This window comes from Triticum dicoccoides, chromosome 6B, assembly GCF_002162155.2.
Source record: "Triticum dicoccoides isolate Atlit2015 ecotype Zavitan chromosome 6B, WEW_v2.0, whole genome shotgun sequence".
Classification (NCBI taxonomy): Eukaryota; Viridiplantae; Streptophyta; class Magnoliopsida; order Poales; family Poaceae; genus Triticum; species Triticum dicoccoides.
Genome location: NC_041391.1, coordinates 78,162,814 through 78,178,984, shown reverse-complemented (window position 1 = coordinate 78,178,984; position 16,171 = coordinate 78,162,814). Strand labels below are relative to the sequence as shown.

The following is a 16,171-nucleotide window of genomic DNA, read 5'->3' as shown; positions in this document are numbered from 1 at the left end:
ATAATAGTGATGAAACAGGGACCAATACCTACGGCATGTATGGCAAGAAATAGTGATGAAATAGGGGCAAGTACCTGCGTCAACATGAAACCATAAAAAATATTCATTTCTAGACATTTTTTTCTCTTTTTATGATTACAAAATCCTATATCTTTCTACAACCTTTTTAACTCTTCCAGTATTTAAGAAATAGGTACAAATTCTCAGATTATAGAATATTTTTTGTAAATTAAGAGCGTGTGGTATTTTGCTTCAGTTGCAACGCACGGGCCTTTTTACTAGTATTTCTTACGTAATACGCGAATCGTGTGGTTCATCCGTCGGAGTCCTGATTTCTTACCTGGCCAATTCGAGCTGTTTCGATTTTGTGAAACGGAGTATCGGAAAGCACGCTTGTAGAAACCATCGTGGTTGTAACAATCTTTTCTACGAACCAAACACGTTGTAAATGTTTTTCTCCCTATAATATGGGATTTCATTGAAAAAAAGGTAAATGGGCCATGGACTCATGGGCTGACCGGCCTGACCCTGACGAGTGGCGAGCGGGTGATACCCTCTTTTATGCGAGACGACCCCCTTTTGACCGTCAACAAGCTTCATTGCAAAGGCGAAAACGTAGTCCATCCTCCCCTGTTTTTTTGCTACCTCCGGCGGGCGGCGGCGGCTCCTTGTCGGGAGCGGACTTGCCGGCGGCGAGCTGAGGTGAGTCAATGATCCCCGCAATGCACCCATATGTCTTACCAGGTATTCTTAGTCTGTCATGCTATTTTGTAAAAAACCCTGATGTTTCTGACATTAAACCCACAGTACATATCAAATGTTTTTTAAAATATTCATATCTTTTAAACCGTAACTCCAAATTTAACATATTATATATGAAATTTGATTAGAAAAATATGTAGAATCTAAGTATGATGTTATTTTACCTGTTAACAATTACAAAAAGTACTATTTAGACTGCAGTGTTAATCAACAATGCATTATCCGTTTTTTTATACCGGTACTGATTCAGTTGGGGATGAACACCTCAGCAAAATCAGGATTGAACATCAAATTGAAGATAAATTTGTTAGAGACACCAATAAATAAGGACATGCATGACAAGAAATAAAAGGACCAAATAAAGATGAGATGTCTGCTATAAAATAAATAAAAGAGAAAATGCAGAGGAGATCCGATAAAGAGAAGATGTTGCACTACTCTCCTATATATATGAAGAAAAAAAAGAAGACATGCATGAAAAAAGTAAAAAGGAGGCATGCATGAAAAAAAATAAAATAAAAGACAAGTTTGATAAGAAATAAATAGTGATGAAACAGTGACCAATACCTATGGCATGTATGGCAAGAAATAGTGATGAAATAGGGGCGCAAGTACCTGCGTCAACATGAGACCATAAAAAAATATTCTTTTCCAAACAAAAAAAAATCTCTTTTTATGATTACAAAATCCTGTATCTTTTTACAACCTTTTTAACTCTTCAAGTATTTAAGAAATAGCTACAAATTCTCGGATTATAGAACATTTTTTGTAAATTAAGAGTGTGATATTTTTTCTTCCATTGCAACGCACGAGCCTTTTTACTAGTATTTCTTACATAACACGCGAATCATTTAGTTCGTCCGTCGGAGTCCTATTTCTAACCCGGCCAATTCAAGTGGTTTCGCTTTTGTGAAACGGAGTACCGGAAAACGCGCTTATAGAAGGTAGGTCCTATTCGACGCTGTAGGCGCCCGAACCTGCAAATGGCTCCTACAGCGCGCCCTCTGTGGGCTTTTTAAGCGCGGCCCAGTAAGAGATACTGGTCGCGAAAAAACAACACCAGAAAAATACGGCATGTGGAATCGATCTCACGCCGCACCACCATCTCGCAGCTTAGCTTAACCACTAGACCACCTGAACGCCAGTGAACAAAAGCAACGTGAAATATATTAGAACTAATGAAGCCACGCTATTTATTATTCAACCATTTACTGTACCACTTAGAAAACAATTTGGAAAATGTCTATTTTCTTTAATAAAAAACAGTTCGTTAAATTAAAAAAAATCATGAATTTCAAAAGAGTTCATCGATTTTGAAGAAAACTTCATCAATATTTGAAAAGTTCATTGAATTTGAAAGAAATTCATCGGATTTGAAAAAGTTCACCAATTTTAAAGAAAAGTTCATTGAATTTGAAAAAAGTTCACCAATTCTGAAAAAAGTTCATTTGATTTGAAAAAGTTCATCGATTTTGAAAAAAAAGTTCATCGGATTTGAAAAAAGTTCACTGATTTTTAAGAAAAGTTCATCGAATTTGAAAAAAGTTCACCCGATTTTGAAAAAAGTTCAGTCAATTTGAAAAAAGTTCAGTGGATCTGAAAAAAGTACATTGTATTTGAAAAAAAAATGCATCGGTTTGGAAGAGAAGTTCACGAACTGGAAAACCTCGCATTTGAGGGAAAAATAAAAGAAAAAGAAAAGGAAGTAGAAAAAAGAATAAAACAAACTGGAAAACAAATAAATAAAAGAACGAAGAAGTAATTCGCAAGTGTGTCAGTAGTCCGGTGGTTGTCGCGTGTCCTTTTGGATCGCTCGGGTCGCGAGTTCGAACCCCAAGCGGGCAGCATTTTTTGGAATTTATCGGTAGCCACTATGTAGGTTGCTAACAAATAATGGGCCGAGCCGTCAAGCAGTCGAGCGATCGCATAGGGGATCGATAGACTGGGCCAGCCCATCTCTCTCGCGAACAGTAGCTCATGCTGGAAATAAAAAAGGTGCGTTGTCAGGAATCGAACACCACACCTGTTGTTTATGAGCGTGCGCCTCGAACCAGTTGAGCTAGCTTGCTTTGTTGACCACAGATCATTGCAAAGTCTTAAGAAAACTAAAACGCCGATCCGAACATCTTTAACAAAATTCGAAAACAAAACGTTTTTCTCAAAAAGAAAACGTGAATATTTTATCAAACGCGAACATTATTTTTTTCACAAATTCTGAGAAAACTCAAACATTTTTCAACACACAAATGAATTTTGGAGATGCGAACATATTTTTTAGAACGGAAAACATTTTTTAAACTACCCAAAAAATTGAACAGGAACAATTTTTCAAATTTCCAACAAAATTTGGAAACATGAACAACTTTTTCACGCGAACATTTTCTGAAACTGCAGAACAAAATTTGAAAAAACGAACATTTTTTAAAATTGCAAACAATTTCGGAAACGGAACATTTTTGGAAACTCCGAACAAAACTTGTAAATATGAACATTTTTTGAAATTTTCAAACAAATTTTGGAACATGAGCACTTTTTCAAACTCCCAAACAAATTTATGGAATTTACGAATATTTTTCAATTTGTGAACAAAATTTGAAAACTTGAACATTTTATAAATTTGTAAATTTTTTTGGAAAGATGGAACACTTTTTGAAATTCCAAAACATTTTGTGAATGCTTTTTTATTCACAAAATAGGAAAATTTATTGAAACTTACGAACAAAAATTGAAAACGAACATTTTTCTTAAATTTGCGAACAAATTTTGCAAAGTTTTGAAATTTTGAAAAAACCATCAAGAAAAGAAACAGTAACTAAGAAAAGAAAAGAAACATTTGTGAACAATTTTCTAAAAAAATGCATACAGTTTTTGAATTTGTGAACAAAATTTGAAAGCACGAATTGTTTTCAAATTCTGAACATTTTTGTAAAAGCGCGAACATATTCCAAAAAATGCGAACATTTTTTTTGAAAAAGAAAACATAAAATTGAAAAACAAAAAAGAAAAAAAGGAAAGAAAAACGAAACAGAAATAGAAAAAGAAAGGAAAATAAAAAACCGGTTCTAGAACCTTCTAGAAGGTTTCCAAAACCCGAAATAACCAGCTGGAAACCTCTAGAAGGTTCCCAAAACCGGGAGCGCAGGAACGGTTAAACGAGCCGGCCCGTTGCGTCGCTGCTCGGTTGCTCGCCTGTGCGAAGCGCCGGCAGTTTGACGCGACGAGCGGCATATAGGATTTTCCCTTATAGTTTGCCTCAAAATAAAAAGTTGTAACCTTATAGAAACCATCATGGCCGAAACAATCTTTTCTACGAACAAAACACGTTGTAAATGTTTTTCTCCCTATAACATGGGATTTCATTGAGAAAAAGGTAAATGGGCCATGGACTCATGGGCCGACCGGTCTGACCCTGACGAGTGGGGCGAGCGGGTGATACCCTCTTTTATGCGAGACGACCCTTTTGACCGTCAACAAGCTTCATTTCAAAGGCGAAAACGTAGTCCATCCTCCCCTGTTTTTCTGCTACCTCCGGCGGCGGCTCCTCCTCGGGAGCGGACTTGCCGGCGGCGAGCTGAGGTGAGTCGATGATCCCCGCAATGCATCCATATGCCCTATCCCATCCCATCCCATCCCACGCTTTCCACCCCTTGCGTCTTTTGATGGTTTCATTTCCTCAGAGCTCCGACGAAGCCAGCCACCTGTTCGACGGAATGCCTCCTGGTGAAAAGGACGAGAATGAGCCGCCGGCGAGCGGCGCCGACCTCATAGGAGCTCTCCGTGATCATATTATCCACCATCTTCTCTCCTTCCTCCCAGTGCAGGCGGCCGTGCAGACGTGCGTGCTCGCCCGGCGCTGGCGCCACCTCTGGCGGTCCACCACGGGCCTGCGAATCGTCGGCCTTGACGGTGCTGAGTCTGTCGAAGACCTCCGGGTGTTCGTGCACCATGTGCTGATCCTGCGTGAGCGCACCGACCTAGACACTGTTGAGATGACATTCGATGAATGCTCGGTCGATGACGAGGTTTATGTGAAACTATGGACCCGTTTTGCTGTCATGTCCAAAGTCCGTGCACTCACCCTTCATATCCAAGCCCCTACATATCTATGGTTCGACGTCCTGCCTGTTGTCTCTCGCCATCTGAGAACATTAGATCTGCAAGGTCTATGCGTAGAACAGAGCTCTCTTGATTTTGCTGGCTGCCCAGCACTCGAGGGTCTGAAGATGAACCTTTGTGACATTACTGTTGAAAAGATATCTCCCCGTTCCCTGAAGCATTTGAGCATTACTAAGTGCTGCTCCGATTGCCAGCTCCATGTTTCTACTCCAGGCCTTATCTCCCTGAAACTAGATGACTTTACCGGCACAACTCCTTTTCTTGAAAACATGGCGTTGTTAGAGACAGCATATGTTTATATTGGTGATTCCTGTGAAGATTTCTGTTTGAATTACGAGTCTGGTGTTTACTGTGGAGCTAGTAATATTATATGTGAGAAATGTGATCTTTTTAATGACAATTGTGGAAGCGATCTTGTGCTTCTAGGTGGTATCTCAAGTGCTAAACATCTGAAGTTGATATCTGAATTTGGAAAGGTATGGCACTCATCTTTAACACCTTTAGGTCACCCTTTTCTGATGTTGCACTATCTATACAGTTGTCAAACATAGGCAATGAATGGATTACATATGCATCACCACCGATTTGGGTTCTTAAATCATGATCTCGCTTCTCAGTCGTGGTTACTTGATTTGCTTACTTTTTGTATTTTCTTTCCAGTTAATTTTCTCAAGAGATTTGAAATACTGCCCTACGTTTAGTAAGTTAAAGACATTATTACTCAATGAGTATTGGTGCGAGGCTCCTGGCTTGGATCCACTAGCTTGCATTCTGAAAAACTCACCAGTTCTAGAGAAGCTCACTCTTGAACTTTTTTCCGAGGTATAAATCCTCTTAATGACAATTGCCGCACTGCTAAAGTTATTATCGACTATTAATCTTGCTTAAATTTCTACTTACAATAGGGACCAAATTATAAAGTGGAAATGAAAGGAAGCTTCAGTTCAGTGGGAAGATCGTCTGCGATACCAGAGCACCTTAACATAGTTGAAGTCAAGTGTACTGTGGTGGACGAGAGGATTCTCAAAGTTTTGAAGTTCCTGTGTGCATTTGACATACGTAAGCTAACTAATGACACTTTGCATGCTCCCTGTATTCTCAAATTAGCTTTCATGTGCAGGAAAGAAACTAATAGAGCAAGCAGTGAAGTAAATCCTGAATTATGTAGGAACTGTTTGTAGGGATACCAAATTGTTCGAGGCATGAAAAATCTGGACCACATCTGGTGAGGCTAAAAGTAAAACCAGCATAATCCATTTTGTTGTCAAAGGATGTTTAATTTAACTGTGTGCAGAAACACGTATCACACCATGTGGACTTTTTGTTGGTTCTGGTCTTGTGGGTACTGGCCCAAATGTTTGAATTGATTGGTTAGGAGAAGTGATACTGTATTTACACATGTTGCTAGCTCTGAACTGAACAGCAACTCAAATGTGTGCAGTAATATAATATTTTGACTCATTGTGTTTTTGAATAGTTGGTGCTTATGAGTAGTAACTTTTATTGACACCATGGGCTAAATTATTCAACAGTTGATTTGCTTGTGATTCCTCACTTTGTTTTGCGACGTCTCTACAGTTTAGATGACATTTTATCACTGTACATTTTCCTTATTGTAAAAGCCTGCTCATAACATGCCTAGTAGTGTATCCCTCATGATTCCTTATTTCTGCAAAATTTCTTGTGGCTTCTTCTGCATTCTAATCTGGGAGCAGTTTAGCTTAGATGTTTTCGTGTTAGATTATCGCCTACAAATAGCCGTACCAAATATAAACAAAGTTTGTCCTCGTATTCATGTTAAGATAAGTTGCATCTCATTATACTTAAAGAACACCATTTCAGTTTCTTTATTTTCGCTGTCTAGTAACTAAACATTTTTTTTGCGGGTAACTAAGGCCAACTCCACCGCGCGACCCTATCCTGTCCGGCCCCGTCCGTTTGGGGTAAAACGGACAAACGAGGCGCCCAGCGCGCGGGAGCAAACGGACTTTTGTCCGTTTTGTGTCCGCTTTCGACCCATCCGCGGCCCAAGTTTGCGCCGCTTTTGGGGCGAAACGGACAGCGCGCGGACGGGCGGGACGCGCGCGCTTGTCCGCCCCTGGCCTGCGTGTCGGTGACACAGAGCAAAACCCCACCCGCGGCCCCTTTGGCGCCATTCCCCCCAAACCCTCCCATGTCCCGCCCGTCCCACTCCCTCCCCCGACCATGGCCGACGCCCAGCCGAACTCCGGCAGGCTGGCCATCGACCCGCCCGTAATGGCCAAGAAGAAGAAGGGCAAGGCGTCAAGGAAGCCGCGGTCGGAGTGCACGCCGGAGGAGATCGCCAAGTTGGACGCGGAATCGGCGAAGAGGAGGAGCCGGAGGGCGGTTGTCAAGATGAACGTCGCCGCGGCCAAGAGAGCCGCCGAGCGCGCTGCGATTGAGGCCGCGCGACACAAGGCCGAGGTCGAGGAGAAGGAGGCCATCGTCAGCAAAGCGCACACCCTTCTCATGGCCGGCATTTGTCGCCCGCCCGGTTTCTCTGGAGGGGCAGTCGGTCCGGCGAGCACAGGGTCGTCGGTCGCCCGGCCTCCGCACTGCCAGTCGCCGACGTCGCGGATCACGCCCTTGTCGCCCGGCTTTCCTCCGCCAAAGCAAGGACGAGCAAATGAAGCAATACCTAGAGCTTCAAACGAAGAAGCTTGAGATGGAGGAGGCGGCCAAGAGAAGGAAGCTTGAGATGGAGGAGGCGGCCCGACAGAGGCAACTCGACATGGAGGAGGCGGCCCGGCAAAGGCAGCTCGACATCGAGGCCGAGAACGTCAAGGCCAGGCAAAGGCAGCTCGACATCGAGGCCACCAATGCCGCCACCAAAGCGAAGGAGGTGGCCCTCGCGATCATGAGCGTGGACTTGTCGAAGATGAGCGAGAAGACGAGGGCCTGGTTCGAGGCCAGGCAGAAGGAGATGCTCGACGCCGACAGCCTGAACTACGTCGTCCGATCGGCCGTGGTCGTTCTTTTTTGGAGGCTGGCATGGGTGCCGCCCGCCCGCTGGGCCGCTGGCCGTGTGCCGGCGAGAAAAACATTCATTTTGAAGGCCGGCTGTGTTGCCGGCCGCTGGCTGTGTTGCCGGCGAGGACAACCATTCATTTTGGAGGCTGGCTGTGTTGCCGGCCGCTGGCTTTGTTGCCGGCGTGCGTGCTGAACTGGGGCCGTAGGGATTGGCGTTTGAAACGTTACTCTTTTTTTAAAAAAAATGGACGCGGACAGAATGGGGTAAAAGGAGCGCGCGGCCACCGCATCCCAGGACAGGCCCGGACACGACCCCATCCCCTGCCCAAACGGACAGAATCCGGACAAAACGGACGTCCGTTTGGGGTCGCGCGGTGGAGTTGGCCTAAGCATTTTGTACTTCCGCAGATGCAACGGACTCTTACACTACTGTTTCATTTCTGTACAGGATTCAGCTTCTAGTAAGGGCGAGTGGATCTGGGTCGTCGGTCATCTATGCACTACTCAGAAATGCAAGGCTTAAGCATATACGTCTACAGTATTTCCATCTCCTTTTGTGACTTCGTCATGTGCCAATGCTACTCAGAGGAACGGTGTAGAATCTGCAGTCTATATAACCTATGAACTCTAGGCCATCTATCTAGCTGGACTTGGTTTATTGTATCATGTAGTTTCTATATGCACTTGTGGACTTGTGGTTCATGCTGAATCTTTCCAGTTCGCAGACTGCTCAGTGCTCGCCAGGCGTTTTTTTTTCTTTTGGTTTCGCTCATAACTTGTTCTGCTATGACGTGATCAGTTTATTCTGTCTCCTTTGTCATGATCTGGATATTTGGAAAAGTGAAGCAAGAGGTGTTAAGTTGCATATGTTGGACTCTTCGACTCGCCGCTTTTGTCGGATGTTTTGCATACATAGGGCAGGGGAAACTGAAAATGAGCTGCAGTTCTGAACATTCTGGAATGTTAAGCAGCAGTGGAAGGGCTACTCCGAGAGGTGATCTCAGCCGCCCATTCTTCTCAAGTCTATGGAGCAATTGTTGTCCTCGACGCGGCCTGGACAGTATGCTGTTCTGTGCGTCGTTGCTCCTCCTTGTCAAACATGTGCGTGGCTGATCTCTACAAGCTTTTCTGCTTCGAAGGGGAGATGGCACCCTTTCGTCCCGGAGAGCGGTAGACCCGCGGCGTTTTGCCCCGCAAGCACATCCTCGGCGTGTCAGGGTCCGGTGCCCCCTCTGCTCTGCCACACTTGAAAGCTGCGGACCATCTCATGTTTGGGCGCCTTTCCGTGCATTTCTAGGCCTTAATTGGCGACCTTTCGCTCATTCACAAGTTCAGGCTCGGTTGGAGCAGTTATTCGAGATGTACCCTTTTTTTTTTTGCGAATCACAAATTCGTCAATCAATTAGAGGGATTACAAGGTATCTCCTTGTCTTCGATCGTCGCGACAACAACTATAATTTTTATTGGCTTTTTAGAGCATCTCCAATAATTTGTATGTGAATATGTTGATAATTTGGTCTGCACGTCTTGAATTTCAGAGAGGAAATACTGAATGAATCTATGCGTGGAGAACGGACTCTGAACTATATCTTCATGAATAGCTTTTCTAGTGCTCCCCAAATAGCCTGGTAAAGTGATGCCCATCCGGATGAATTAATCATGTGATAGTGAGTCATACAACCAACTTTTAACATTGTCACCCTGATTAGCGCACATGTGTTCCACCATTGGGGCATGAGCTGGTGGCGGCACCAAGCCCATGCCCTCCACAAGTGCACAAATCGGTGGAGCACGAGCTTTATCTAGCACCTGCTCAACTCGTGGTCCTAATCGATCATCATTGGTGGGCTCTATTTTCATCTCTCTCCTTAGCTTTTCCACTCCTTTGTTTTCAAGGCTAGGAAAGAATACCAACAACACGTTTCCCTCCGACTTACTCACCCCGCCCCTACACCCTCCGGTCTCTCATGCTTTTCTGGGCGAGGAGGCCGGCTCTTCTGCAAGATGTCGCTTTGGCTTGAAAGCAGCATGTTGTGTTTAATAGGACCATCCGAATTTCCGAACCTATGTGGATAGCTGGGGCAGCGGTCCACCGTGCAGCATTGGCCATGCCCTTGTGTCTAAAGAAAAAGCCCAAACACTTCTTGCCATTTTGACCATCAACAAGTTCCAAGTTTCGCATAAAAGTAGACGCATTATCAGCTTGTCTAGAAGGTGATCAAATCCTACATACTTAAACAGTTGATCCTCACTAAGTCTAATTCTTTTAACATGCAACTATGCCACCTCATCATGCCACCATCACTACTAGGAAAAAGCCTACTAATGGCGCACCTAATTTGGCCATTAATGGCGCATTAGTGGTGCGCCATTAGTGCTACGCCATTAGTATATTTTACTAATGGCGCACCACTGGTGCGCCATTAGTATCTGGTATATTAATGGCGGACCTCAGATGCGCCATTAGTATATACAACAGTGCGCCATTAGTATGCCTCACAGGGGGCCATGTATACCCAGGTGCTTTGACATACTAATGGCGCACAACAACAAGATGCGCCATTAGTAACTTCGGCATACTAATGGCGCACTGTTTAATGATGCGCCATTAGTATCCTTTAGCATACTAATGGCGCACTGTGATGTGATGCGCCATCAGTATGAATATTAGGTTTATTTTTATTTTTTTATTTTCTGTTTTTTGCACAGGTTATAAAATGTATAATTGGACAAAATATAGACAGCACACATCAACAACAGATTCATCGAATACAATAGAAGATTAGTCTCTGAATACAATTCATCATATTAGTCTCCGAATACAATTCATCATATTAGTCTCTGAATTGAAAAGACCGAACAAAGATAGAACATTATATTACAAGTCTCGAGACCGCGAGTAGCGAGTTTGTCTTCACATTACAAGTCGATATCGATCATCTAAACTACCATCACATAGAAGAGAGCCGCGGTCATCACGATGAGCATCATCACGATGAAACTCGTCTTCATCCGGTTCCTCCAACGCTCCCTCCCCTCTCCCGCTAGATAGCGGGCGTATCTAGATTCGGCCTCGGCCCTAGTGGTGTACCCTTTGTAACTGTTACCGCTGAATCGGTGAACCTGTCTCCGACACTCCTCCCAGTCGTCGTAGACTCCGGGAACCTTACCCTTGTACACGACATACGACGGCATCGCTATGCACTAGCCAAACGAAACGTTAGTACCAATTCACAGACAATACAGAAGTAATATATAAGTATGCAACAGAACGATCGGAAGAGAAAAGCAAGACATTAATAGCATCGATTACATCTAAGTTGAATGACTCTCGAAACCAAAGAGACATACTACAAGTTCATTAAAGTTTAATTACAACATGAGCCAATCGATGTTTCAGAACTAGACACAACATCACTGCTTTCGACTTGACTCAAGGGACCGGAGCGTGGATGAAGCCGCCGTCTATCGTGGGAGTCATGAAATAACGGGCGTTGTCAGCCTGCATTTGTAGCATTGTGTCGATGTCACTGTTGGACGGTTGATTTCTGAGGTAGAACTGCCCCGAGGTACGAAGGACATCTTGATGGATGATTTCCGCAAACTCCGACTGGATGCGAAAGAATTCTTGTCTGATGTCCGCGTCTTGGATTGCCGACACGCTCGCGACCCAATCTTTGAGTTTACTCGGTAGCAGAAGTTGATGATGGTCCCGTACGATCGCCCGCATGTGATGGATGGCGTAGTAGGCACCCTTCTGACCGCCAGGCGGCTGCTTGACGCAGCAGAACGTCGTATTGTGGGAGAACACGTGCTTTCCGTACTTACGAATAGGCCTGGTGAAGGTGCCTCCAGATTTGGCGTAGCCGGGGAGAACATCATCAAGAACCTTCTTGACATTTGTGTAGTCTACGTTCGACTGACGGTCCGGGTCGAAATACGTGGCCATGGAATATTTGGGGCTTAGGAGGATGAGCGTGCAATGTGTGTCACTGCAGAAAACACGGAATGTTAAAAGAAAAATGATCGAAATCTAAGAATTCATATGTTACGGGCCGGTTAAGGGGAGGACTTACTCGGGAAAGTAAGTGAAAGTGCGTTATGTCGACTAGAGGGGGGGTGAATAGGCGATTTTTATGAATTCTTCACTGAGGAATTTGCCGGTGAGGAAATTCCTTAGCGAAGAACTATTAGCAGCGGAATAAGTACTCAGAAGTAAGTATGACAGAATACAAGCATGGTCATCATGATGAAATGAATACTAGCACGGAGTACAGGAAGCGTAATCACAGGATAACACAAGATGAAGACAAACAGACTGAAGAAATTGAACTGAGGAAATTGAGAAAGTCTTCAGTCAAAGTCTTCAAACACAGATATGAACAAACACTCAACACAGTAATGAGGAAATGAAAAGGTTAAGGAAATAGAACCAGTAGGTTGGTGAAGACAATGATTTGGTAAACCAGTTCCAACTGCTGTCTTAGTTGTACGTCTGGTTGGAGCGGCTGAGTATTTAAACTCGAGGACACGTAGTCCCGGACACCCAGTCTCTGAGCAAGCAGCTTAGGACACCCAATCCTCACCGTATTCTCCTTGAACTAAGATCACACAGATCCCGTCCAATCACTCGTGGTAAGTCTTCAGGTGACTTCCAAACCTTCACAGACTTGGTCACTCGGTGATCCACAATTCCTCTTGGATGCTCTAGACCTTGACGCCTAACCGTCTGGAAGAAGCACAGTCTTCAAAGGTAACAAGCGTCAGATCCACGCAGGATCAATTTCTTCAGTGATGCTCAATCACTTTGGGGTTTGTAGGTGTTTGGGTTTGGGATTTTCCTCACTTGATGATTTTCGCTCAAAGTCCTCGGAGGATGGGTTGCTCTCAAATGACAAGTGTCAAGTTCTCTTGGAGCAGCCAACCAACTAGTGGTTGTAGGGGGCGGCTATTTATAGCATAGGGAGCAGCCCGACATGATAAGACATAAATGCCTCTCAATGATATGACTGTTAGGTGGATAAGATATTTTGGGACAGCTGGCGCGCAGCACAGCAACGGTCGGAAATTTAACTCTCAAATTCCTCAGGGCTATCATGTTCCTCACTGTGTAGGTAATTCGCACTGGCGAATTCCTAACTCCTCAGTCAGAACAAATTCATCAGTGACCAGAAGAACTTCGTCTCTGTCACTGAAGAAAGTGACTGAACTGTATGAGATTTCCAAAGGCTTCACTCGAAGGGATTGGTAGGTGTAGGATTTTGAGTTGAGCATCACATGGAAAATTTTCCTTAGTATTTCCTCGACCCCATTTAACAGTACGGTGTTTCCTATGACTCAAGGAAGAGAAAATGAAACTACGAAAACAAAAGTCTTCACGCTTCATGTTCCAGAAATGAATACCAAGTCTTCAAGGTCACACCAATTTCTTCACTTTCAAAGTCTTCAGAAAGTCTTCAGAATATCAAAGTCTTCAGTTGAAGAACTTCATTTTTAGGGGTCGACTTTCTCTGTAAATATCAAACTCCTCATAGACTTATAGACCTGTGTACACTCACAAACGCATTAGTCCCTTAACCTATAAGTCTTCAATACACCAAAATCACTAAGGGGCACTAGATGCACTTACAATATCCCATTTTTTGGTGATTGATGACAACATAGGTTAAGTTTTCAACGGGGATAAATATATGAAGTGTATATACTGATTTTGAGGAATTTGATTGCAAGATATAGAAGAACTCCCCTTGAAGATGTGCATAGTGAGGAATTTGCTTTTGAGGCATTGCACATTTGAAGAGTTGAATCATGGAGATCTCCCCCTATATCTTATAATTCATACACGCATTTGATATAATATGAAGAATTTGAAATGCATGATGAAATATGGTGCCTGATGAGATTCAGCATGCGTGCAATGTCATTAACGAGGAATAAGCATGCAAAGCATAATGCAACAAAAGTGTCAGCGCACCATCGGGTTTAAGATTACAACTCGATCGAAGTAAAAGTTTCAGAAGAACGAGAGTTGTAACTTAAAAAATGCCCATAATATAGACCCGCTTGAAGACTAACTCAGATTTCTCCCCCTTTGTCATCAAATGACCAAAAGGATTGAAACTGAGGACTAACGCCCCTGAAGAATTTCAAGTCGATGGAGGAGCGCCAGCATCGTCGGGGTTGTTTGTTGTAGCAGGGCCTGCCGCAGTGTCGTCCAAATCTTCATACTCATAAGTGTCACGCGATGAAGAATAAGAGCTGGCCACCAAGGAAGGAACTTTGACCTTCTTGAATTTCTTCGGTGGAGGTGCAGACCAGTCAAATTCTTCCTTGAGACCCATATTCTTCAGATCAGCAGCGCTGTAGACATGAGAGAGAACAACCCAGGTACGGTTGAAGGTTTCAAGGAGGTAGTATTGGTTTTTCTTCATTGCATTGTGTGTTGAGGTCATGTTGTGAAGAATTGAACCAAACTGATGCTTGACCCATTTATGATTGCGATCAACCTTCTGATGAAGACTGAGGAGTAACTCACGGTCAATCATCACCCTGGGTGTTGTGGCTTGAGGATTTTGCTTGGCTGAGGTATTGGCGACAGAGTCATGTGTGGCAGAATCGTCATTGGTAGAGTAAGATGCAGCCTTGCGAAATTGACCATCCAAAGGATGAATGCCTTCATCGATCACAACAGCGGCCTTGCCTTTATCATCAGCTGATGAAACTGTCTGTTTGAGGACTTCAATGGGAGGCAAGTAGCTACCGTGGTTCAGAGTGTCAGCTTTGTAATTCAATGAAGATCTTGCCCTGATGAATCTCATAATCCAAGGAGCATAGGGCTTCAGCTCGAATGGTGACATAGCTATATCGGCCAGAGTCCTCATGAAGAAATCATGGAAGTTTATGGGAACGCCATGAATGATGTTAAAAAGCATATTCTTCATGATGCCAACGACTTCTTCATCATTTGAGTCGTGGCCTTTGATGGGACTCATTGTCTTCGTCAGAATTCGATAGACAGTCCGAGGCACATAGAGTAATTCCTTGACGAGGAATTTGGTTCGTGGGGCCTGCCTTGGCTTCAATGGCTTCATCAACACTTGCATATAGTGATTTGAAAGTTCTGGTTTGTTGTAGATACAACGAGCATCATCAAGTGGAGGACTGAGTGGTAGAGCACGAAGCAATTCAGTTGCAGGTGCCTTGTAGTGAGTATTTTCAGACATCCAGTCTAATACCCAGGAGTTCACGTCTTCAGCGTCTCCGGTGATTTGTAGAGTTGCATAGAATTGAAGAATGAGTTCTTCATTCCAGTCACAGATATCAATGCAGAAATTTAGAAGTCCTGCGTCGTGAAGAACACTGAGGACTAGCTCAAAGCCGGGCAGAGACTCCATGTCCACATGAGGAATATGTGCATGATCGAAGACTTTGTCTTTGTTGAAGAGCACTGAGGAATAGAAATTGGCTTGGCTGGCAGTCCAGAAACGCCTCTTCCTTATGCGAGCAGAGTCATATGGATTATAGTCAGTGAAGAATACATGCTCGGCAAAGAAATCTTCAGCCTTGAACTTTTGTTTGCTTGAGAACGGATTCTTTTGCTTTGGCAGAGGAATGTCAGTGAGTTGCATCACCACCTCAGGAATCGCGAGCTCAGATTCTTCAGGCTGAGGAATTTCATGTTCCTCAATAGGTGCAGTCTGAGGATCAGCAGCAGCAGGTTCATCCGCACTAGTGGCTGGAATTTCTTCATGCACAGAGAGAGTGGGTTGAGTTTCTTCAGAGCCCATTTGAACGGTTGGTGCAGGGGACTGAGGAATCTGTTGGAGCAGGATGAAGAGAGGAGTATTGGGATGCTGACTTTCCCAAAAGTCATCATTCATCACAGGTGTGGTGCACCCTATATCCACATCTTCATCTTCAATTTCCTCAACACCAGCCTCTTCAGCTGTGAACTGAGGCATAGGTGAGGAAATGACTGGCGTTGAAGGGATTGCGTCCACTTCAATTTCTTCATCAATCTGCTCTGACAAAGTAGCAGAATGATGTTCTTCATCAGATCCGATGGGGATCTCATAGTCTTCTCCAAAAGGAACAAGGTCCTTTGTTGGCATGGAGGAAATTGGAACAGCATCAATTGGATTTTTGAGTGAGCTGGTCATTGGCTTCAGTTTCTTCGCAGCCGAAGAGTTTGACACAACTGATGCCTTCCTTTTCTTCACTGCAGCTCGCTCTGCAGCCTTGGTCTTCTTCACATCAAATGCACATGGAAGAATTGGAGTTGGTGTAGGTGCAGATGGAGCTG

The 16,171-nt window shown here is 43.9% G+C and overlaps 1 protein-coding gene across 1 annotated transcript; it reads left to right on the top strand.

Moving 5' to 3' along the window:
• Positions 1 to 692: 692 nt before the first annotated feature.
• On the top strand, positions 693 to 8,734 carry LOC119321859 (putative FBD-associated F-box protein At5g38570). Its single transcript, XM_037595376.1, has 5 exons — positions 693 to 702; positions 4,440 to 5,354; positions 5,539 to 5,700; positions 5,784 to 5,937; positions 8,318 to 8,734. The coding sequence occupies exons 2-5, from the start codon at positions 4,473 to 4,475 to the stop codon at positions 8,329 to 8,331; spliced, it is 1,212 nt and encodes a 403-aa protein (XP_037451273.1). The 5' UTR covers positions 693 to 702; positions 4,440 to 4,472; the 3' UTR covers positions 8,332 to 8,734.
• The last annotated feature ends 7,437 nt before the right edge of the window (positions 8,735 to 16,171 follow it).